A 24,453-nucleotide genomic window follows, 5' to 3' on the forward strand; every position below is an offset into this window, starting at 1 on the left:
TCTACATGTCAATCTCCCCTGTTAGACCATGACCTCCACGAAAACTGGGGTGTTTATTATTCATCCCATGCTCAGCTAGAGTTCAGTCAATGTTCTACAGCTTATGCATGAAGGCCTAAAGAGAGGAAGACTGAGAGGGGAGGAAGGATTTCCTTTACAAACTTGGTGTTGGCAGAATTAACATCTGTCTGTGTTTGTTAGGTATTTCCTGCATGGTTCAAGAGCAATGTTCTGACTGTGACGCTGCATCCAAATAGATGCAATACCAAGTCAATTCAAGTCATCCAACTTTTTCAAAATATACTAAATATTTACTCATTGTTCCTACTGTATAAGATCCATAGTGATTATAATTAATGAACAATATCCATGGAATTCATAGAAACAAATAAGCTGCCTTTGCAAATATAACTCCCCAATTTACAAACATATGGACTAAAGATGCTGTTCAAGTACAATACAGACTTGCCTCTTGAAGTTTTGTATTTGTAGAGTAGGGGGAACAATAACCCATGGTGTGTGACTGTGTATGGTGGAAGCAGGTCCCACATGTACAACTTTATCCAGGGTATATCTTGTCTACCTGTTTCAGAGTATATAGGAACTCATGTCTAGGGCATTTTGGGGACAGAAGACTGAGATGTTGAGAGGTGAAAGCTATTCTCCAGAACACTACTGATCCTGAGAGCAATAGCAGGCAATACTCACACAGGGACTGCTGCAAAAACATCCATAGTTTAGACAGTTTTCGAAGTTGTGTATGGAACTGGTTTTTTTAAAAAAGAAGGGACTTCCCTGGTGGCCTAGTGGTTAAGAATCTGCCTGCCAATGCAGGGCACATGGGTTTGATCCCTGGTCTGGGAAGATCCCACATGCTGCAGAACAACAAAGCCCGTGCACCACAGCCACTGAGCCTGTGCTCTAGAGCCTGTGAGTTGTAACTGCTGAGCCCAAACACTGCAGCTGCTGAAGCCCATGGGCCTAGATTCCATGCTCTGCAACAAGAGAAGCCACCTCAATGAGAAGCCTGCGCACTGCAACTAGAGAAAGCCTGCACACAGCATTGAAGACCCAGTGCAGCTAAAAATAAATGGATTGAAATTTTAAAAAATAAAAAATGAAAAGAAGAATGCCAAGCAACACATTTAGGTAATTAAGTCATCATTTAATTCAATCAACAAAATAACAGATATCAAAATAGGACTGGAATTCTCCTTTGGGATCCATATGGATATTGATGCTGGTCACCGTCCTGAATTCCATGCTTTCCATGGCTTTTAATTTTTCCTGTCAATGATTGGAAACCAAATACAGAATTTTATCCTTCTTAATTCTCACTAGAAGTTGGGAATTTTCTGACTTAAGACGCTAATTGAAAATACATTACTACCGCAGGGGTTGCTTGCCTTGCAACTCACGGGCCACCGAGGGGTTAATCTCACATGCTTAATACCCCACCTTAAACAGGAATAATAGAAGCCAGGAATTGGCTTTCATGACAACCTTTCTAAGATGGTGCTACTTCTTCACAGCACAACAGTTTGAAAAAAAAAAAAAAAGGCCATGCAAATGGAGATAAATGGTACGCAGGCCACCGAGGTAATTAAAAATGTATTTTCCATCTCCTAGTAATTGAATTGTGTACAAGCTGCAAGTTAATGAGGTCATCTACCCTCCAGCACTGACAGGAAAGCAGGAATAATTATCTTTCAATTTTTTCTTATGTAGCAATTAATTTTAACCATTCGCCTACACCCCACTTCCACTCCCCTCAATCCAGTCAGTCAAAGTCATGGCTAAACCAAATTGACAAGCAATTGATACGGTGGAGGCACCAAGCTGCCGAGGCGGGCAAGGTAATCAAGGGGCTGCAGCTGTTGAGGGCTAAGCGCTTCCAGGTGAACGTCGCCGGAGATTTCGCATTCTGCCACTTGGAGGACGCGGGACACACAGTGGTGGCTGACAGAACATCTGGTGCCAGGTGGGCTGGGAAGAGGCACTGCTGACTTGGGAAGGCAACAGAAGGATGGACAAGGATTGATGGATGGACAAGACTTTGCAACAAAATGTCACTTACAAAAACCGTCATCCAAAACAGGGCGAAAGTGCTCAGCCACTCGCTACACTTGTCTTGTGCTTACGGTACCACTGAACTTCTCAGAGCTTTTTGGCTGGTTGACTTTGGAGTGGGGTCCTCGGGACCAATGCTTCTAGAATTCATGGGCGCAAAGAGTTTCTTATTTAACTCAACCAGAGGTCACGGCTTGTTTCAGTCATCCTCCTTCTGAGCCCAGGGTTCTAAGGGCAGAGCCATGTGAAAGTCTCTCAGTCGTGTCCAACTCTTTGTGACCTCATGGCCTATACAGTCCATAGGATTCTCAGGCCAGAATACTGGAGGGTGTAGCCGTTTCCTTCTCCAGGAGATTTTTCCCAACCCAGGGACTGAACCCAGGTCTCGAACCCAGGTCTCCCGCATTGTAGGTGAATTCTTTACCTGCTGAGCCACCAGGGAAGCCCAAGAATACTTGAGTGGGTAGCCTATCCCTTCTCCAGTGGAGAACCCCAGTTCGATTCCTGGGTCAGAAGATCTGCTGGAGAAGGGGAAAAGCTACTCACTCCAGTATTCTGGCCTGGAGAACTCCATAGACTACAGTCCATGGGGTCGCAAAGAGCTGGACAGGACTGAGAGACTTTCAGAGCAATGGGGAAGCCTTTTATTCCATCTATGCTGCTATCTAGCTGACTCAGCCCCACATGTATCGTGTTATGATAGGTGTTGACTGGAGTCTGTCCATCTGTGATTCCAGTTTGCCCAATGTTTGATCAAGTTCTGAACACCCAACTCCATCCCCACTTCTCTAATTGGTGAAATTAGAGCAAAATCAAAATACTTAACAGAAAGAGAGATAAATAAATCAGGTCTTAACAACAAGGTCCTACTGTGTAGCACAGGAACTATATTCAATATCCTAAGATAAACTATAGTGGAAAAGAATGTATATATATATGTATAACTGAATTGCTTTACTCTATACCAGGAATTAATACAACATTGGAAATCAACTATACCTAAGTTTTAAAAAGAGAAATCAGGTCTCCAATCACCCTCCTCAGACTTATTAAGCATCTAGATAGCTCTTAATCCTAAATAGAGTATGTTACATCTGTTGTCCTGATACACTGACTAATAGCATCTACTTTCACTTTGAAAGTATCCCACAATTGATAACTTATATGACCACCTGGTGGGTGGGGTGCCATGGGGTGAAAGGTAGATATGGTGAGATTACAAACTTTCTCAAAGTTATAAGCTCTCCCCACTCCCTGAGAGCTGCTTGCCATGAGTTATTCTTTTCTTTCCTTCCAATGGTACCCAGAACCATCAGGAAACATGGCAGCCTCTCACTAAATGCACATAAATTACTTTGTCAGTCCCATATGAGATGAGAAGTTGGTACAGGGAACTTACACCAGGCAATGTGACGGGCGGGGGGGGAAAAAAAACCAGATCTGAGATAAGGCTAGTTTCTTCATTTCCAAATCGAGGTAGGCTTTCTGAAGAGTGTCAAACCAGGTGGAATACATGGCTGGAAATCTTTACACTTTCCCAGACAGTTGCAGAAAAGGGATTTTCCTTTTGAATGTATGGACTGTTTTGAATTAGAAAGATTAGCCCAGAGCAAAATGAAATTTCTCAAGAGCTACTCATTAGGACAACAGATATAAACTGAGTGTCTTTAAGTCAAGCAGAAGGGCAAAGTGTGTCACTTCTTTTCTTTGTTCTTGAGGCTTTTGTTGCATATCCATTCTCAAAATGTCTATGCCGTTCTCCAAGGGCACCACAGAAGGAAGAGCACCTTGGATCCAGACTTACTCTGATCAATGTGGGGATGACCCCGTCGGGCTCAGAGGTCCATGGCAGAGCAAAAGGAAAGAGTCTCTCTCAAAGACTATGAGGAAAGGCAATCCTGCTCCTATCCATGCCCTGAAAAAAGGGCAGAGGGAGAGTGCAAGGGTAAGCTCTCCCAGGCCACTTTGCAAAGATGAGCAACTCTTATTATAGGCCTGCTGCTCCTGCAGTTAAATCCACATCTGCAAACCCAGAACCCAAGGAAGTGGTCATGGAAAGATGCACTCTGTACCACAGTTGCTGCAACCTCTCTTACAGGTTTAACTCTCACTGTTTCTGCCCTTCCGGTTTCCCAGGTGGTGCTAGTGGTAAAGAACCTGCTTGCCAATGCAGGAGACACAAGAGACTTGAGTTCAATCCCTGGGTTGGGAAGACCCCCTGGAGAAGGAAATGGCAACCCATTTCAGTATTCTTGCCTGGAAAATTCCATAGGCAGAGGAGCCTAGTGGGCTACAGTCCACGGAGTCGCAAAGAGTCAAATACAATTAAGCATGCGCACATGCACTAGCATGCACACCCACAAATCTCGCTCTTAAGAGGATAAAGAAGCTAGTGTTGATTTAGCTCCTACCAAGTGCCAGGCAGGTTACATGTTTTTATTAGCTTGATCTTCATAGCAAATTTATCCTGTTGCCCTATCACAGGTGAGGAAACTAAGGCTTGGAGAAGTTAAGGGATTTGCCTAAAGACACGCAAGCAAGATTTAAGCCACAGGCTTAAGACCCTAAACCCCTTCCCTTTTCCTTCACATCACTCAGCTAGACCAGATGAATGAGGTTTTCATCTTTCTTTCATTGCAGATGACTTTTCTTTAGTGCTATACTGGTACCAGATCTGGTTTTCTAAACAAGTGAAGTAACATCTCTACTGATGCCTGAGTGTCCATTCTTGGTAATGTCTGTGTTGAGCATTGCCCTCTTTCCCTTCTACAGGTGAGCCCCACATGGGAGGGGACATACAACTGTCTCTATTGCCTTGGTATTGCTGAATTTACTGGGTCACTTTTCTCCTGAATTACAACACTGTCAGGAAATAAGTTCTATGAAAAGAGAAGAAACCCAGAATCAGGGAGAAGGACAAACACGAACAGGCTGGGGTTGAATAGTATACTGGTCAGAGTTTTCTTGAGAAAGAGAACCAACAGATCTACAGATGTAGATAAACAGAAAGATAGAAAAAGAAATTTATTATAAGATACTGGTTCAATCAATTGCAGATGCTTGGTGAGTCCAAACTCTGGCTGGAGATTCGGGAAAGATTTGCAGTTCAAATTCAAAGGTAGTCAGGTTGGAAGATTCAGGAAGAACTGATGATACAGTTCAAGTCTGAAGGCCATCTGCAACAACATTCCCCTCTTACTTAGGGGAAGTAAGTCTTTTGATTTATTCAAACTTTCTGATTAGATGATGCCCACCCACCTTATGGAGGGAAGTCTGCTTTACTCAAAGTCCAACAATTTAAATGTACATCTCATCCAAACACCCTCACAGAAACAGTCAGATTAATGTTTGACCAGATATCTGGGCACTGTGGCCCAGCCACGATGACACATAAAATTAAATCATTAGCTGGGAGGAGTGACAAAGCTGGTATCATCTCAGAGCATCTCCTGGGCCAAGACCTGGAGGAAGTAAGACTGCTGAGCAGCTTTTATCCTTCACATCATTTTTCTGGCTTCCCCAGAATCCCTGCCCTGATGAAACTGAGGAAATAAAGCATTCAGGATGCTTACCGGGAAAGATACATAATTGATAAAGGATGATGGGAAAATATACTAAAAATGGGAGATAGTGGATCAAGCATCTACACTGGCAGGAATGACCCCTTGGAGAGGGAGAGAAGAGTAATTCAGGAGGGACAGGAAATGGCGAAAGGTACCAAGATCTATAGAATAGGAGCTACTGGTACAATCATAGAACCTTAGAGCTAGAAGGGACTTCTGAGTTCCCCACACGTTCTATCCATCAGAACTTCAAGGTGACATGACAGGCAAGGCTACTGCGCTACATAATGGCACAGCCCAAACTGGGACCCAGATCTTATCAATGACTTACTGTTTGTTGAGCACTTACTATATGCCAGAAATTTATTTTACAGAGCAAGAAACTGGGACTCAAAGAAGTGAGCTGTTCAAAGTTACACAACTACTAAGGGTGAGACCCGAGATTCAAGCCCGATGATGTCTGATTCAGAAACTCAAACACTGATTCTCTGCACTAGATGGCCTCCCAGACAAGGGTCCCCATGCCCTGCAGGGGAGTCCCTGAGTCTCTGGAACAGCTCATCTGGGGCTTCTCACATCCTTCTCAGGGAGATGAGGAATGTCTTGACCTCTTGCAGGGTGGTTCAGACAGGAGTGATTCTGTCTGTATCCATGACACACAGTCACACAGCTTCTCAAGGTGGGAGACGAGATGCTAAGATCAGATCCTTGAGGGAGTCTGTCAGGAACTCCGCTCACAGACCCCCACCCGCGGAAGTGCTCACCAACAGACGGCAGGGCTTCACGTAACTCTGTGAGGAGAAGGGGCCGCCAGCAGGAAGCTCCAGCATCACCTGCTAAGGACAAGCTGTTCCACCCCCAGCAGAGCCCTGGAACCGGTATGCGCTCAGACACAAAAGAGCCCAGCTTCATTTTAGCAGACAGATTGCCATCCAAAGAAAAGACTTCCCAGGACAACAGATTTCTCTGAGGGGAACACAAAGCGTGGACAGGTGGCTTCCCATTGAAGAGCGTCACCCATAACTTCCTCTCCAGACTCCAGGCGGCCTGATCAGACCCCGAGAGGAAGAGAAATTCTGGCTCAAAATAGAGAGATTTTTTGAAAGGCAAATGTACTTTTGGAGTTGTTAGACATTTTGTTTTAATAGATAAAGGAAATTTCTTGGAAAAAAGTAAATGAAGCTTATTAAGCTTAATAATGGTAGCTGCAATTTATTGAGCATTTACTATATATACTAGGAGGACTTCCTAGGTGGGTCAGTGGTAAAGAATCCACCTGCCAATGCAGGAGATGTGGGTTTGATCCCTGGGTTGGGAAGATCCCCTGAAGAGGGAAATAGCAACCCACCCCAGTATTCTTGCTGGGATAATTCCGTGGACAAAGGAGCATGGCATGCTATAGTCCATGGGGTCGCAAAGAGTTAATCACAACTGAGTATGCATGCATTTCACTTCCTAAATGTCGGTAACTATGCTTTACATGCTTTCTCTAACTTGCTCTTCACAACAACTGTATGAAGAGTATTCTATTCATATTACCATCTTAAAGAGGAGGAAACAGAGTCTCCAAAAGGTTAATTCATTGCTAAAAGGACACACAGCTATTAAGTGCAATCGCGGGGGTTTAAATCCAAGTCTGATTCCAGAGCCAGTGCCCCATCAGTATGTGGGCATGGAAGTGCATGAGTATATGTGTATCTGAGTGGTGTGAGTGTGTGTGTGTGTGAGTAGATAACATAAAATCCAAAGCACTCTGGGCAGTTAGAAACGTCCAAGAAGCAAGAAGGATTTCAGGACAGAGTGAAGCACAGACAGCTCTCTTTAAGGGTTTGAGAGTATGGGGTGGTGTGTGATCAAGAGAAGTCTTAGTATTTTTTTTTTTTTTTTGTAGTATTAAGATGAGAAAATCTTAAACCTTCTCCTCTCTCCACTAACAGGTCCACACAACTGGGGATATGCAGGCGAGTGCCCACAGCTCCTCTGTGCTCAGAGGGCAAAGGTAGAGGGAACTCCTGCCCCTTCCACTCTGCCAGGATGTCTCAGTTCTCTAGACCCTAGTCAGGCATGGGTTCCCTGGTGCCCTCTCCAACACCCTCCATGACCTCTACCCATTGCCTGCACCCCTTCCAGTATCTTTACTAACAGAATAAAAAGTTCTTCCCTTGGCTAACAAAGCCTTGTGTGATCTGGCTGACTCCCCCCCCGCTTAATACTGCTGAGCCCCAGACCCTCCACCTGCACTGCTGATAAGAGATAAATAAACCTCTCTCTTGTTTAAGCCCAGCATTTGGGGAGATCTCCTGCTACAGCCACCTAGCCAGTATCTGACTCATATTCATGGTCTCTCTGACCTTGATATTTTAACTTTCTCCACTCTCCTCGAATCTCTGACCTGCTCTGACCCGCGACCCCACAGTCACAGCAGATGACTTGATCTACTATTTCAGAAAGAAAGGAAGTCAGCACACTCTCTCAGCTTTCACTACTGCTTTAGGTGACCCCTGCACCCTGCCCACTCCTCCTGCTCTGCTCTGACTCCACGGCAATGTCCCTCCTCCTGTCCAGGCCAGGATTTTTATCAGGGCTTTAAGTTCCATCCTCTCTGATCCTCAGAGAATTCTCATTTTCAGTCTTCTCTCTTTTTTTATAATTCAACCTCCCCCTCTCAACTCCATCCACAGTAGGTTCATGATTTTCTCATCTTAATATTACAAAAAAAAAAATACTAAGACTTCTCTTGATCACACACCACCCCATACTCTCAAACCCTTAAAGAGAGCTGTCTGTGCTTTCTGTCTCTGTTTCTTCAGTTGGTATCTCCTCTTCAAACCACACTCCCCACCAACCCCATAGGAGTTGTGTCCCAACACTGCACCAGTTAATCTCTCCAGCGATGTTGATCGAGAAGTCCAATCTTCATCCTTCTTGGCCTCACAGCAGTGTTCACCCTGTTCTCCTTCCCTCCTTGAAACCATCCTCATGACACCTCTCTCTCCTGATTTTGTTCCCATTGGTCTCATGATCCCTATCTCATCTAATCCTCAGAATGAATCTATGAGGTAGGACTATTCCTATCCCCATTCTTGAGATAAAGAAACGGAAACCTAGAAACGGTAAATACATTTCCCAAAGTGACACGGCTAATTGGACGATCTGGGATGGGAACTCAGACCCCTGACACCAGAATCAGTGTCCTGAACCTCCACGTGACATAGTTCTCTCAACTCAAACAGCTTGAAGCCTGCTGATTATGAAAATACTTGATTCTTTCTCTCTCTACAAAGTGACGGCTAGCATGTAAATAGCAAACTCTTTAGCACGGGCACTTTGCCCATCATAGGCTGAGCTTGTTCAGTCAACGAATCCCCTGAAGAAACCTCTGCCACAGCCTTTATCCACAGAAACACTCTGGACGGGGTCACTGTCACGGCTGCCATCGTACGTGGGGTCCCACCGGTCCTGCACCTCGGCCAGGATGAATTCTGCACAGTCTCTACATCGACACATTGGTAGCTGCCAATTCACAGCCTGAGGCAGGTGAACTGACAAAGCCCGGGTCCTGTGCCAGCATTTTAGCTGCAAAGGAGGCTGGGAGAATAAATACCTGGCATTTTCAGCTTCTACACGTGTGTGTTGGGGAAGAGGAGTTTCCTACAGTTATAGGAAACGTGTTGTTTCTGACAGCTAAAAAGAATGATTAATATTCACCGACAAGTGAAATAATCCAGGACCTGATGTGTTATCTGTCACTCTTATACCTTATCTTACCAAGTCTGGGTTGAGCACAGTGCCAGAACACTGTGTTGTAAAGACATTCACAACTTCCCCCAGGTGCCCCCGACACCCCATAAAACTTCCAACCTGTAACACTCACCTATCTCCACATCCCACTCTTCATTCTTCTCCCCCCAGAAAGTGAAAGTGAGAGCCACTCAGCCGTGTCTGACTCTTTGCGACCCCATGGACTGTAGTTCATAAAATTCTCTAGGCCAGAATACTGGAGTGGGTAGCCTTTCTCTTCTCCAGGGGATCTTCCCAACCCAGGGATTGAACCCATGTCTCCCACATTGCAGGCAGATTCTTTACCAGATGAGCCACAAGGGAATCCCAAGAATACTGGAGTGGGTAGCCTATCCCTTCTCCAGGGGATCTTCCAGACTCAGGAATCGAACCAGGGTCTCCTATTGCAGGCAGATTCTTTACCAACAAGCTATCAGGGAATGCCTATCTGATAAACAAATCTGTGCTAAATGATGATGACTGAAAATGGGTTAATTAGTGCCTGATTCTTTCCAGAATCTTCCTACTTTCCCCAGGAGATTCCAGGGGCCGCAAAGGTTCAGCCCAGAGGGATTTAAAGCAGCTGTGAAATTTATCTTGGAGAGGTTCTGGTCAGCACAGTTTTTCGACTGAGGCAACCGCTCTTCAGTAAGTAACCTGGGGTAAATCGGTATCACTAACTCCCCAACAACCCCAGATCCATGAGCAGACCCACATGCTTAGGTTTGATCTAACCCAATCTTCCCTCCAAACCTCATATGATCTCCAGGAAAGGTATAATTCTCTTCATTTGATAAATGAGATACCCATAAAGGTTTAATGAATTTCCCAAAGGCACTCAACCTGGTAAACAGTACAGCTGAGACTGGACCCAGATTTCTTGACTCTTACCAAGGTGTTTTTCACTTTCCAGAACTCCTGGCTGCCATTCTCCGGATCTGGAACAGCCCCAGGGCTGGAGTGAATAAAGGACTAAAGGAATAGGAGAGACAGTCCTCTGGGAGGCAGGAGAGATTGACAGGGGAGAAGAAACAGCCCCAGGATGTTCCCCTTTCAAGAGTGCATCCTATTTACTTTGATTTGACTCTCTTTTCAAGTGGGTTCTGATTGCAAAATATTTACATTCATCAGGAACGCTACACATAATGGCTTCATTTTTGTCTCAAAAACTGCCAAAATTAGAGGACATACAACAACCACAGATGGAACCCAGGAGCTGAGCTGGGGTGGGCAAAGGAGGACCAAATCTGCAAACCAGTGTGAGCCTTTGTAGCTGCAGCGACGGGAAAGCCTGCCAGCTCCAAGCTCCATGATTAAAAGCAATGGCAAATTAGTTTCCACAAAGGTCTTTCCCTTTAAATTGAAAAGCATGGTGTAATGGAATTTCATAGACGCCCCTTTGCAAATGACTTCATACCTCACTCTGTTCAGAGCTGAGAGGTGGCCACATGCTGTGAATTTTAAGAGACTGAGGCTCTTGTGAGACTGCATATCCTTCCTCCGACTGACTTCGGTATCTAGACACTCACGGACTACTCACCCCATCCCTTAACCTGGGGAGGGAATGAGTGGACTGAGAGCACTGGAGTCATGGCCACACGGTTAGTAGTCTTCCCCTCCCCCAAACCAGGCTGCTGACCTGCAAACTGTACTTTACACCACAGTCAGGATCCTAGGCGTTGCTAGCTGCCTACAGATTGCCCAGGCATGAGCATTTATACATAAAAGGTTTTGGAAGGCTGTGGGGTTTCTGAGTTCTAATGAGATTTCCAGTAGAAATGATTAAGTCAGGCTGACTAATATACTGAATGCCACACCATATTCACTGACCACCTTAGCTTTCTTGGGGGTACCCTTGAGCTTAATATAGAAATCGTATTTCTTAATTGTCAGCAGTTTTACAGTGACTCAAACAGGTTGCATTTCAGTGTCAGGCCTGATTGACTAATATTTCCAGACAGCCCAAATCTCTAATTCATTCACGCAATAAAAAGGTATTAGCACCTACTATGTGCCAGGCACTCTGCCAGGCCCTGGGATATGACCTGACTCACAGCTCTTGTGGTGATTACACAGGATGCATTCAAATGGCTGTTTCAATGAACGTAAAACTGCAACTCTGACGTGATCCTGTGAGCGATGCTGAGAGAAAGCCCAGGAGAGGGGGATTAGAGCTGGTCAGGGCATCCAGAAGACATCCCCAAGAAAGTGACCATACAGCTGAGAACCAAAAGATCAGAAAGAGCCAAGAGAAGAGAGAAGGGAAACCCTTGAGGCAGAGGGCACAGCATAGGCAAAGCCCAACAAGGTCAGGGGCTTGGTGAAAGCTGGGTGGGGGAGGGGGAAGGCTAGGATACATTAAGCTTGGTAAAACAGGGGAACAGACCCCAAAGGAGCCTGAAAAGGGGGAGACCCTGCAGGGCTCTGCAGGACCTGTGGAGGAGCTTTGCCTTTATTTGAAATGCAAAGTGGATGCCATGGAAAAGTGGTAAAGGGGATGAGGGCCATTCGAAAATGTCTCTCCGGAAAAAAAAAGTAAAGAAAACGTCTCTCTGGCTGCAGCATGTCAGCCAGATTAGAAGGCATGTGGGAGGGGGAGTTGTTTGCCAAAACCCGTCAAGGGAAGTAGGTGTTCAGAGTCTCACTTACCCTGGCATTGACCTGACTCACCCATAATCACAAGGGCAATAGCACAGCCAACTCAGGAATTCAGGACAAGAGTGTCCAACCCCAAAACTCTTTCCGCTACAGAATTACCTAGTAGCACAATTTTAAGGTGTGATGTTATCACCTGGGCAGTAAGTTAGTAAACCAGACAGTACATCCCTTCACCTCTCTGGGAAATGACCCATAGGACACAGACAACAACACGGATAAAATAAGCATTGAGGTACCAAGTCCAATGATGGGTCATCAGTACACACAATGATCTCTTCCCAAATGTATCTATATATCCTCTGCCTGAGAGAGAAGTTGAAAGGTATATGCACTTTAAAATGATAGTACTGGCTATTTGGTAGTTCTCAGGACAATTTTGTCCCCCTCCCCCAAGGACATCTGATAATATGTGAAGGCATATTTGGCTGTCACACTGGCAGGATGTCCAGCTGGCATCTAACAGGTAGAGGCCAGAGATGCAGCTAAGCATCCTACAATGCACAGGACAGTCCTCCACAACAAAGAATCATCTATCCCCAAAATGTCAACAGTCCTGCTCTTGAGAAATCTGATCTACGGGAGCTCACAACCACAAGGTGAGTTCTTGAGTAACTGAATGGACAAAACATCACACACACGCGCGCGCGCACACACACACACACACACAGACCTCCATTTGACACTGATTTAAACAAGAACTAAACTTTTGTTGTGTTAAGTCACTGAGATTTGGAGGTAATTCATTATAGTTGCTAGCATTTACTTTAACAAATACAACTGATAGAGGTTAGTCCTTCTAGGAGGACAGATGCACCCTGGCAACAGAGCCATATCACTTGACAGGTACTGGGAAGGTTTCTGGAATTAAGAAGTGAACAGTATGGAAGTTCCTTTAAAAACTAAAAACAGAACTACCACATGACCCAGCAATCCCACCACTGGGCATATACCCAGAGAAAAGCATGACTCAAAGTGACACACGCAGCCCTTTGTTCATCGCAGCACTATTTACAATAGCCAGGATGTGGAATCAACCTAAATGTCTATCAACAGAGAAATGGATAAAGAAGACGTGGTGCATATATATAATGGAATATTACTCAGCCATTAAAAGGAATGAAATTCGGTCATTTGTAGAGACACAGATGGAACTAGAAAGTGTTATACAGAGTGAAGTTTAAGTTAGAAAAAGAAGAACAAATATTGCATATTAACACATATACATGGAATCTAGAAAATGGTGATGATCTTATTTGCAAAATAGAAATAGAGACACAGATGTAGAAAACAAACAGATAGACACCAAAGAGGGAAAGGGAGGATGGGATGAATTGGAGTTTGGAATTGGCATATATATTAATACACTATTGACACTATGTATAAAACAGATAACTAATGAGAACCTACCATCTAGCTCAGGGAACCCTACTCAGGGTTCTGTGGTGGCCTAAATGGGAAGGAAATCTAAAAAAGAGGGAATATATGTATACACATAGCTGATTCACTTTGCTGTACAGTAGAAACTAACACAGTATTATAAAGCAACTATATTCTGATAAAAATTAAAAGTAAAAAAATTTTAAAAAGGAAGTGAAGGACTGTGGATGCCTGGTCCTGTCGTGTAAGTCATGAGACCTCCCAATGCCATGGGGATGAATAAGTCAGGAGCACAGTGGCTGCTTTATAGCTCTTTCCCCCCACTAATGACCAGAAGCAGTGCCTCTGGGGAGAAACTCTTAGCAGCTCAGTGGAGAAATGCACCAGGAGCCCACCAAACAAAATCACAAGAACTCGCTCATCTTCCTCTTTCCCTTGCCTTTTTATTATGAAGTCAGGGACTAGCTGACAATAGTCAGCAAAGTCCATTTAGTGTATGGGCTGGTCTTGCTGTGACTAATAAGATGACTGGTCGCATATCTACTCTTTATGGTTGTTCATTATATCACCCTAACATAAAGTAATTTAATTTCAGTGGGATAATTAGGGTATTTCTAATCTAACTGATAGTCTGAATGAAATGAGATTCTCAGAGGGAGATTTGTGTATCAAGAGACTGGTGACCTCCGGCCCCAATTTTCACACAGTATATTAATCTGACAGCCCGACTTCCCAGGCATCCTGGATCTGGACGTTTCCGAGCCTGTGGGTTATAGCACATACCGGCAAATGAGATTATCTTACTTATAATGAGATTTCTGTGGACTCGGGGAGGTAGATCATAATATTTGAACTGAGAACTTCACATTGATGGAGAAACTATATGGAAACGGAGACCCCGAGATACAAATGTACTCAAGAGGGCACACGGTCCATACAGGGTCTCAGAGATGAGACTAGAAAGGCAGAGCCTTGTGCGGTGTCTGGCTGACTGGGACACCCAGGGCCACCCCAGCCAGGGAAGCCTCGCGCTGGGAGGATGGGCAAGACTGTCCTCAGGAAGATGCAGAAAGAGTCTGCTCAGTAAGCCTGGGGTGGAGGACCAAGGAAGGAGACTTGGAAGGAGGACGCAGCAGAGGCCGGTGGGGTCAGGCCGGCTTTCTGAGCAAGCAGGCAGCTGAAAGGCCTGCCGCCTACCCCCCAGTCCCCCACACACATCCCCAGGGGCAGACCCACTCACCTCTGTCCTCCACGCTGGCTCCAAATCTTACACTGCGCTGTGCCTAGCTGCTCAGTCATGTCCGATTCTTTTCAACCTGCCAGGCTCCTCTGTCCATGGGATTCTCCAGGCAAGAATACTGGAGTGGGTATTCTTCTCCTCCATGCCCTCCCAACTCAGGGATTGAACCCAGGTCTCCCACACTGCAGGCAGATTCTTTAAGAGTCACGCTTTTATACCCATTATCAGAGGTAGGCTACCAGCTCTTTCAAAAGAAAATCTGCCCCTGAAAACACTTTCCATTTTTCATCTGTCCAGTGAGCACCCACACACAGCAAGTACCAGTCAGACCTGCAACAAAAAAAAATCTCTCTTTCCACACTAGTTACATCCTTTTGATTTTGTTTCTCAAGCCTCCTTAGTAAATTTCTTTAAATTCCCTTTAGAACTTAATTTGAGAGAAAAAAGTTTGTTTTTTCTAGAAGAAATAATATGTTTTTTCTTATCAGATAATAAGAACTATACAGCTTGTTTCCCTTGTTTTCTTGGGTGCTAGGCAGCTCAGAGGTTAATGTCATACTCAGTTTCAGCAGTAGGTTGATGTTCTGTGTCTTTTTCTTTCTTATTTTCTATTTTTCCATTTCTAATGAAAAAGATTCATTTAATGCTTTTTATTTGGTAAGGTATTTCAGTATTTCAATACTCTTTTGAAAGGAGTATTAAATGTATTTATTCAAACATTAAAAAATAAACAAAGATAGAAGTATTGGCTTACAAAAGCCCACTGTCAAAAACCCTTCAGTATTTATTAAGTACCTATCATTGGCTGAAGGCTTCCCTGGTGGCTCAGAGGTTAAAGTGTCTGCCTGGAATGCAGGAGACCTGGGTTCGATCCCTGGGTTGGGAAGATCCCCTGGAGAAGGCAATGGCAACCCACTCCAGTACTCTTGCCTGGAGAATCACATGGAGGGAGGAGCCTGGTAGGCTACAGTCCATGGGGTCGCAAAGAGTCGGACACGACTGAGCGACTTTACTTTACTATCATTGGCTGAGCACGTAACACGGGCCCCTTTCTAAGCATCCTGTCCCTCACAACAACCTTTGAAGTAAGGACTATAACCCCCACTCTAGAGAGTAATGAAGAAGTGAGGGATAAGGAGGCTGCCTGAGATGACACAATCAGTAAGAAGAAGCACCAGGAGCAAAACCTGAGCAGTCTGGCACCCACAGCTGCCCTCTTAACCACTGCTACTGGACACGCAACTAACTATGCTGGGCAACAGAACAGGTACAGTACACATTCAGACACCTCTGCCGAGTGGCCTCACCTCCTCTAGTTCCCCGTTTTGAATTCCAGCCATTGCTGCAACAAACGACCCTGCTGGTGCTCAGGCGTGACCGAGCAGCCCCTTGCCTGGACAGCATGGAGAGTCTCCCACTTTCTGACCTAGGGTTACAGAAATCTGCTCAGTGAATCTAACACATGTACACCCTTGGAGGAGAAAGGAGCTAACACTCCATGGGTCAAACCTTGACCAAGGAGGGATGGAGCCAGCGGATAAATGCTCCTGTTTCTGTCCTGTGGGCAGAGAACTCCGAGACCCATTCTATGCAGCTCCTGGAGGGGAAGGTGATGCTCAGTGGGATCTGGCTGCTGTTGCCCACTCTGCTGATCAGCTCAGTATTACTGGATTGCCCTTCCTTTGAGTTCACTCCTCCTGGGCCTCCTTTCTTCTCCTTGGGGATCCATTTCTAAAACAAACCACCTGTATGCACAAGCTTGTCTCAGCTCTGCTCTGTGAGGAAAGCAAGGCTAAGACACTGCAGTCCCTAGTCTGAGGAGTTCAAATTTGGGTGACACGTCATCAGGAGAGGAAAAACTCAGTGATACTGCATTAACGACCATGATGAAGCAGCCAGAAGAGTCACTTGGACTGTGAAACCACAAGAGCACGGAGAAGTGGAACAAGCAGGGAACTCCACTAAGGTTTCCTTGATTCAACCACATGCTGTCTACGGCTGCCTTCCCACCACAGCTGCAGAGTCTCAGAGCTGCTACGCAGTCCACCACCAGGACAAAAATACTTCATATCTGGCTGTTTACTGAAAGTTTCTGGGTCTCTGGTACAGAAAAGCCAGGATCCTACGGGGATACAGAAAATGGCCACGAGTCCTATTAGTATCTGCGACGGGCGGTTGGGAGGGTGGACTGTTGAAGAATAGGAGCAGGGGTGTTCCAGGTAGAGGTAACAGCTGAACCAAATGCACAGAGCTGCCAATCAGCACACGGCTGGTGAGCAACCCAGGGGGTTTTACCATCGCAAGAGACAAAGAAACCGTGAGAGGAGTGATGGGAGATGAGGCTCAGACAGAGACTTAAGGTATCTGCTGCTGGGTTGATTCTCTCATTTTAGGCTATTTCCTTCAATACCCAAATATACTGTGTGGGCATGTGTGCTAAGTCACTTCGGTCATGTCCAGCTCTTTGCGACCCCATGGACTGTAGCTCACCAGGCTCCTCTGTCCATGGGATTCTGCAGGCAAGAATACTGGAGTGGGTTGCCACGCCCTCCTCCAGGGAATCTTCCTGACCCAGAAATCAAACTCATGTCTCTTGCCCCTCCTGGATTGCAGGCAGATTCTTTACCACTGGGTCATCAGGGAAGTGCCAAATATACTGTAACCAAGAATAACTCCAGAGTTGGGTGTGTGTCTTTTACTGAAGGGAGTTTATATGGAGTTCGTAGTATTTCTGTTCTGATGAATAGTAGGAGTCTTCTTGCAAAGCAGCCCTCTCTGCACCTGGGCATTCCTGACAATAAAGACCTGCTACTCTGCCCTTCTCAGGCGGCCTGCCTTGGGGTGGGTCAGTTCAGGCCTCCTGCTCCTCTCACTGCTGAACCACACACGGCCGATGTGTCACCATGAAGGTCAGACCCCACTGCCCGCTCTGATCTTTCTCCCTGCCGGCCTGCTTTGTGGTTTCCTGGCATGAGGATGCAGTGTGTGCATGCTAAGTCACTTTAGTCGTGTCTGACTCTTTGTAACCCTATGGACCATAGCCCACCAGCCTCCTCTGTCCATGGGGTTCTCCAGGCAAGAATACTGGGGTGGGTTGCCATGCAGTCCTCCAGGGAATCTTCCTGACCCTGAGAAAGTTACAGGGATTGAACCTGCGTCTCTTACGTCTTCTGCACTGGCAAGCGAGTTCTTTACGACTACAGCCACCTGGAAACTGGAGTGGGTTGCCATCCCCTTCTCCAGTCGATCCTCTCAACCAGGGATCGAGCCCAGATCTCCCGCATTGCAGATGGATTCTTTACCATCTAAGCCACCACGAAAGCCCAGTAATAGGTGGCAAAAACAAGCATGGGAGACTGAGACCTGCCCTGCAGCCCCAGGAGGCAGTGTTTCTTCCTGCCACTGGGAAAGGAAAAACCCTGGATGATCAGCATGGTCTGAGGTTGAGTTCTTTTGTTTAGTTCTTTCAGGAATACTTACTGAGGGAGAACAAAATACCTGCCAGGCAGGGCAATCTACTCAGGATACAGAAGAATGATGAAGGTCCTATCCTGCCCTCAAGGACCTCACAGTCAACTGGACAGACAGAGGTTCTATTTCACAGCAGAAAGAGACTGCCAGCTCCCCTCTGATGCGAATGCAGCCCTGAGAGCCAAAGCCGAGAGGATAGTAAAGGCTTAATAAACATCCTAAGACTATCTGTTTTAATGATTATTTTCGAATGAAATACAGTTACCAAATCAATCGCTGAAACGCAAGCACATGCATAAAGTACTGAAGGATACTCCGAAACAGTTTACTTCCCCTCAAGAGCTTCAAGATCTCCCTGACAATACTTATTTACATTGGTTGGGTGAACCATTTTTTAATAAGCAATGCAAAGGTAAATTTCAGCCCCAAAAGGACAGACTTCAGCATTACTTGGAAAACACACAGGTCATGTCAAGCTGCTGGCATTTAGACACCCATTTCAATTGTTTCAAAGACCAAGATGGAAATACTGAACACCAACCCTGACTTTTATCAAAAAGAAAAAATAGTTAACATTTACTAAGTATGTATATTTTATCAGACACTGCACTAACGGCTTCATATGCTGTATCTCATTTGGTCTCCACAGCAATCCTCGAGGTAGATTCTAGTATTGTTAATGTCTCCATGTTACAGATGGGACAACTGAGTCTTAAACAGATTAACTAACCTGTCCCCTCAGCCATCACTGGAGGAGGCAGATGTCACCTGACACTCTATCCACAGGGGCCACACCCTTAACCAGCACACCAACTGTCTCCCCTTACTGGCCAGTCCCTAGTTCCTGCCTGGGACATCTTTTTTCAGCAGTTTGGCCCAGACTAGGTTTCAAGATAAGTTCCTTCGTGGTGATAAGCAGGGCCCACGATCTCTGACAGCTGTTCCCCGCTCTTCATCATCATCTGAAACAATCAGTAAGCATTAGAGAGTACTTTTCCCTTTACAAAGGTGATAATTAGATAACAAGCTGAGATTAAAGTAATTACAGTTAGACAGCTGGCGAGGCAGCACAGTCATGTTGAAATACTGTTGGTACTTCAGCATCTGGTTCTAATAACAGCATAGGCTAAAGGATTTTACATTAATTACAGAACATAATTTAATATAAACATATTTAATTACAATTGATGAGCGATAAACTGTTCAAGAATGACTTAACCCCTTCTGCGTGTCAAAGTGATGGGAACTTTGGGCAGTCTGAGTGGCCTCTTCTACTCTTTCTCTCCTTCCCCCTCCACACCCTCCATTACACCCTGGTTCTCTCTCCTGGAGAAAACCCTCCTCAAAGAGGGAATCTTCCAGACACGGGTGTGGTTCATTGATCATCCCACAGTGTTTGGCACATGTGCAGAGCCGCCCATCCTTAGAAAAGCCAGGTGGAAGAGGGCCAGCGAGCAGGCCAGGCTGGGAGGCACCGCTTCCACCTGACCAGCTGCCTCCCTCGCACTGACAAAATGAGCCTGCCTCTCCCTGGCTGGTCTTCCCAGGGTCCTCACACCTCTCTGGTGCTGGCTTGGCTTCTGACAGTCGAGTGAGCAGCCTATTGCACAACGCTCGGATCTCTTAGGAAACGTATGAAAGTGAGTCCATTTTTGTCAGGATCAGGACGTCTCTGGCCACAATAGTCAGGGTATTGTCACAGTTTTGGAGTCAATGCGTAATATCTGAGGGTTTCTACACGAAACAGGACACTACCGTGGCAGAAATTCTTCCTCACATGCTGCCAACCCCCTTCCCTACCCCCAAGCCTGGCAGAAGCAGAACCTGGAAGAAACGGTTGATAACAAATTGAGACCACACAGACATAATCTCCACTGGGTGAAGGACTCAACCGTTACCTGCATACTGCCTTTCTAGAAGGCCCATTTACAAATGGAAGACTTCAAAAGGCACAAAAGCGATGTCCTAGACTGCGTGTCTGTGTTCCCCCTCGAACTCAAATATGGAAACCCTACCCTTTGATGGAATGTATTAGGAAGGAGGTGGAGTCTCTGGGAAGTAATCAGGTTGAGATGAGGTCATGAGGGTGGCTCTGTCTCTCATTTCTTGGTCATGAGAGGATACAGCGAGAAGGCAGGTATCTGTAAACCAAGAAGAGGGCCCTTCCCAGAACTCGCCCATGCTGGCACCCTGATCTAGACTTCCCAGCATCCAGAACTGGGAGGAAAAAACTTGCTATTCAAGCCAGTAATTTGTATTTCTATTGGAGCAACCCAGGGCTTCCCAGGTGGCACTCACTAGTGGTAAAGAACCTGCCTGCCAATGCAGGAGGCATAAGAGATGCAGGTTTGATCCCTGGGTTGGGAAGATCACCTGGAGGAGGAAACGGCTACCCACTCCAGTATTCTTGCCTGCAGAATTCCACAGACAGAGGAACCTGGCAGGCTACAGTTCATGGGATCACAGAGTCAGACACGAATGAAGCAACTTGCACACACACACACACACACACACACACACACACACACCTAGCAACCTAAACTGACTAAGACACACCACTAGCTCTCAACTGCAATAAAGTTAAGAGTCAACCCAAAGAAATTACAAGGCTGATCCTTCCTTTAAAAAGAGTAAGTGGCCCTGGAGTGAGTTGGGAAAATTCATTGTCAAGTTCCCCTATGTGACAAATGATGTGAAATTACAAAAAGCCTCAAATACTGTTTTTACCTCCCGCTGTGGATTTCAAAGTATAAACCACACATTCTCCTAAAAGCTAACACGAGTGCTGAAAAAAACATTTATTATTCATAAGTAAGCAAGTGTAAGCCAGTTCTAGAGGCCTCACTGACAGGTGCACACAAAGTAGAATTACTGTGACAGTTCAGGGCCACACAGCATATGGGAGAACCAGGCAGTCTCAAGCTGCTCTATTCTTTTGAAGAAAGAAGACATTTAGTTTCTCTTTACATAGCAAATTTGCACTGTGAGCGCAAACTATAAGGTACATCTTATAGATTAAATCATCCTGCAGAAGTGGGGAAGGGACAAGAGGAGAAAGTAGCCAATAAAGCATTTGCTATTTAAGAAGTTACCACTATCATCAAAATTAAAAGCTCATGCATGTCAATGGACACTATTAAGAAAGTGAAAAAAAAAAAAACAACACAGAATGGGAGAAAGTATTTGTCTTTTCCCTTTTTCCCATAGTCCTACCCAAGCAGGTGGGGATCTTTCTTGCAGCTTTGGTTGCATGAGATCTTCTGCAGGCTTTCAGTAGATATTCTTGAGAATTATTCCACATGTAGATGTATTTTGATGTATTTGTGGAAGTGGGTGAGCTCCACATCCCTCTACTCCAACATCTTGATCTCCGGGAGAAGGTATTTGTGAATCAGATATAATAAGGGTGTAGTATTCAGAATATATAAAAATTCTCACAACCCAACAATAGAAATCCAAATACTCCAGTTGAAAAATGGGGAAAGGATCTGAATAGGTGTGTTTACAAAGAAGATATACCAAAGACCAACAAGAACACGATAATATCCTGAACATCATTAGTCATCAGGGAAATGCAAATCAAAATGAGATGCCACTTCATATCCACCAGGATGACGACAAGCAAAAAAGACAGACAGTAACAAGTATTGCCAAGGATGTGCAGAAATGGAAATCCTCATCATTTTGGTGGGAATATAAACGGTATAGTCATCATGGAAAACAGTTTGATGGCTACTCAAAAGTTAAATACATGAGTTACCATATGATTCAAGCAATTCCATTCTAGGTACATACCCAAAAGAACTGAAAACATGTTCACACAAAAACTTGTACACAAATATGCATAGCAGCATTATTCATAATAACCAAAAAGTGGAAACAACCCAGATGTCCATCCAATGCAAAGGAACAAACAAAATACAGTACAATACAATGGGTTATTATTCGGCCATAAAAAGAAACAAAGGACTAATAAAAGCTGCAATATTGACCAACCTTGAAAACGTAATGCTAAGTGAAAGAAGCTAGACACAAAAGATCACATATAGTATGATTCCATTTATATGAAATGTCCAGAATTGGCAAATCTATGGAGACAGAGGATGGGAGGAGAGAGAAACTGAGAATGTCTACTAACAGAGATGGGGTTTCTTTTAAGGCGGGGGAGTGATGGAGTTCTGGAATTAGATGGTGGTAATGGCTAGACAACATTGTGAATATACTAAAACCCCCAAATTGCATGCTTAAATGGTTTTAAAATAGCACGTTTCATGGCAGGCTTCCCTTGTGGCTCAGCTGGGAAAGAATCCGCCAGTGATGCGGGAGACCTGGGTTCCATCTCTGGGTTGGGAAAATCCCCTGGAGAAGGGAAAGGCTACCCACTCCGGTATTCTGGCCTGGAGAATTCCATGGATTGTATAGTCCATGGAGTTGCAAAGAGTCCAACACGACTGAGAGACTTTCACTTTCACATTTTATGGTATGTAAATTTTATCTCAGTTTTTTTCAAGCTACCAATCTGGGAAATGGAGCCTAACCCCATCAGGCAAGCCTAGGAGCCTGTGTACAGCATGTAGCTCAGGTAACTTATCCAAGGAGTAAGGAAGGTGGGGTATTCATATTATATACTAACTCCCATCAGTCAGTGACTGAAGGTTGCTTTTAGGGAGCACTGATTCATTGCACTTCTGGCCTGCCTGCCAAAGGGGCTCTGGTGGCCAGAGAAAGTCCTTAGGCAAAGAAATGTTAATGTTGATAGCTGACAGTTAGGCCAGCATGCCCTGAAAGGTACAGGCAAGGGGGTTCAGGCAGTGGCAACAATCTGCTACTCTCGAATCACGTTGTTTTAGGATTAAACAAGAAAGGCTGTGCAAAAGGCTTCACGGTGCTGGACACAGAGAAAACGCTCAATATATGTGAGTTATTTTTACAAAAGACTCAGTAAGGTTAAATAATTTGATCCAAACTAAACAGCCAATACAAATTGGAGCTGGGATTTACACAGCACTCTGTGCAGCCCAGTTTTTCATATAGAGAATGATATTAACAAACATACACTAACCAATTTTGCAAACACACTTCAGGCAGCAATCCTGTCATCATGGTGTTCAGAGGCTACAATATGCATCCTTACTCTTTAGTCTCTCTCTCCTCCCCGTTATGTGCTCTCGGTGAGGGAAGCAGCTGCTTTCCTCACAAAAAGGCCTTGAGGGCTGATGTTACTGTCTGCTCAAGTTTCAGGGTTTGGATATTACATGGCTTGTTGTGTAGTTGCTTAATTGAGATTCAAAGCCTGCACATTTGCTGACAATTTAGTGCAAAGGACCAAGACAGACAAACACCTGTGACTGCAGGAGCAGCAGGGCAACAGTATCCTCCTCACTCACCTAGTGGTCCAGCTGTTCTCCAGAATAACCTGACTTCAAGCTGGCTCAACAAAGGAGCCATACCAGCAAAAACACTAGAGGAAAATGGGCATCTCCTCCCAGAATGCCCTGCACTTGCCCCCACCAGAGCATGCCAGAAAGGAGACGTGAGGATGGGGGATGCAGAGCCCGCACCTACCTGATCAAATACTGGTTGATAATCGTGTCGAAATAGCTGTAGTACACAACATTGTTCACGTGGCCGTACTGGTCATTGTCCTGCCACCTCGTCTGGATGGGCAAGAAGTACCCGTAGGCCTCCTGGTGCCGATGGCGATCCTCAGCTCGCTGGTTCTCTGATGCTGTAGCCAAGGAACGGCCATTCCTAGGAAGCAGCCTCGAAACCCAAGAGGTCATAGTGGGGCTGCTGCCTTGCACAGTACCTTCAAGAGAAAAAGCATGAGAGGACGAGAATGGTCTTCGGAAATCTTGATTTTAGTTTTACAAAGGCAATTGCATTAAATCTTGACCATTGGTTTCAAAAGGAAATAAGATTTTTTTCTTTTTTGGCTAGGAAATAAATCTTCCCTGATAATCCAGGTCCTTACCACAAACCTACTGACTTTTTAAATAGGATTCCTTATTTAAAAGGTTTTGACACACACTGACAGAAACAGGTGAAGCCTTTGTTTGAATTTGACCAGTAAGAATTTAAAGTACATTTCTACAGAGGTGCTCTGCTCCACAAAGTATTTCAAGGAGGACACCATTTCTGACAAAATCTGTACCATCACTAAGGGCATCAAGACAGAGCTTAGGCAACCAGCATAAAATAAAATGTTTACTAGAAAATATTATCAATTGGGCCTATCAACTGTAAGGTTTTTTCTTTTGAGGGCATTAATTTTCTTTTAGAACAAAAGTAATG

At 45.0% G+C, this 24,453-nt stretch overlaps 1 protein-coding gene across 1 annotated transcript in view; it reads right to left on the minus strand.

Moving 5' to 3' along the window:
* LOC128059930 (uncharacterized) overlaps nt 1-24,453 on the minus strand; it is a 199,941-nt gene that overhangs the window by 82,264 nt on the left and 93,224 nt on the right. Inside the window, exon 3 of the mRNA XM_052652177.1 lies at nt 23,725-23,968. Within this exon, the coding sequence (XP_052508137.1) occupies nt 23,725-23,942 (218 nt within the window). The 5' untranslated portion in view covers nt 23,943-23,968. The remainder of the gene's footprint in view (nt 1-23,724; nt 23,969-24,453) is intronic.

Source organism: Budorcas taxicolor, chromosome 15, assembly GCF_023091745.1.
Source record: "Budorcas taxicolor isolate Tak-1 chromosome 15, Takin1.1, whole genome shotgun sequence".
Taxonomy (NCBI): domain Eukaryota; kingdom Metazoa; phylum Chordata; class Mammalia; order Artiodactyla; family Bovidae; genus Budorcas; species Budorcas taxicolor.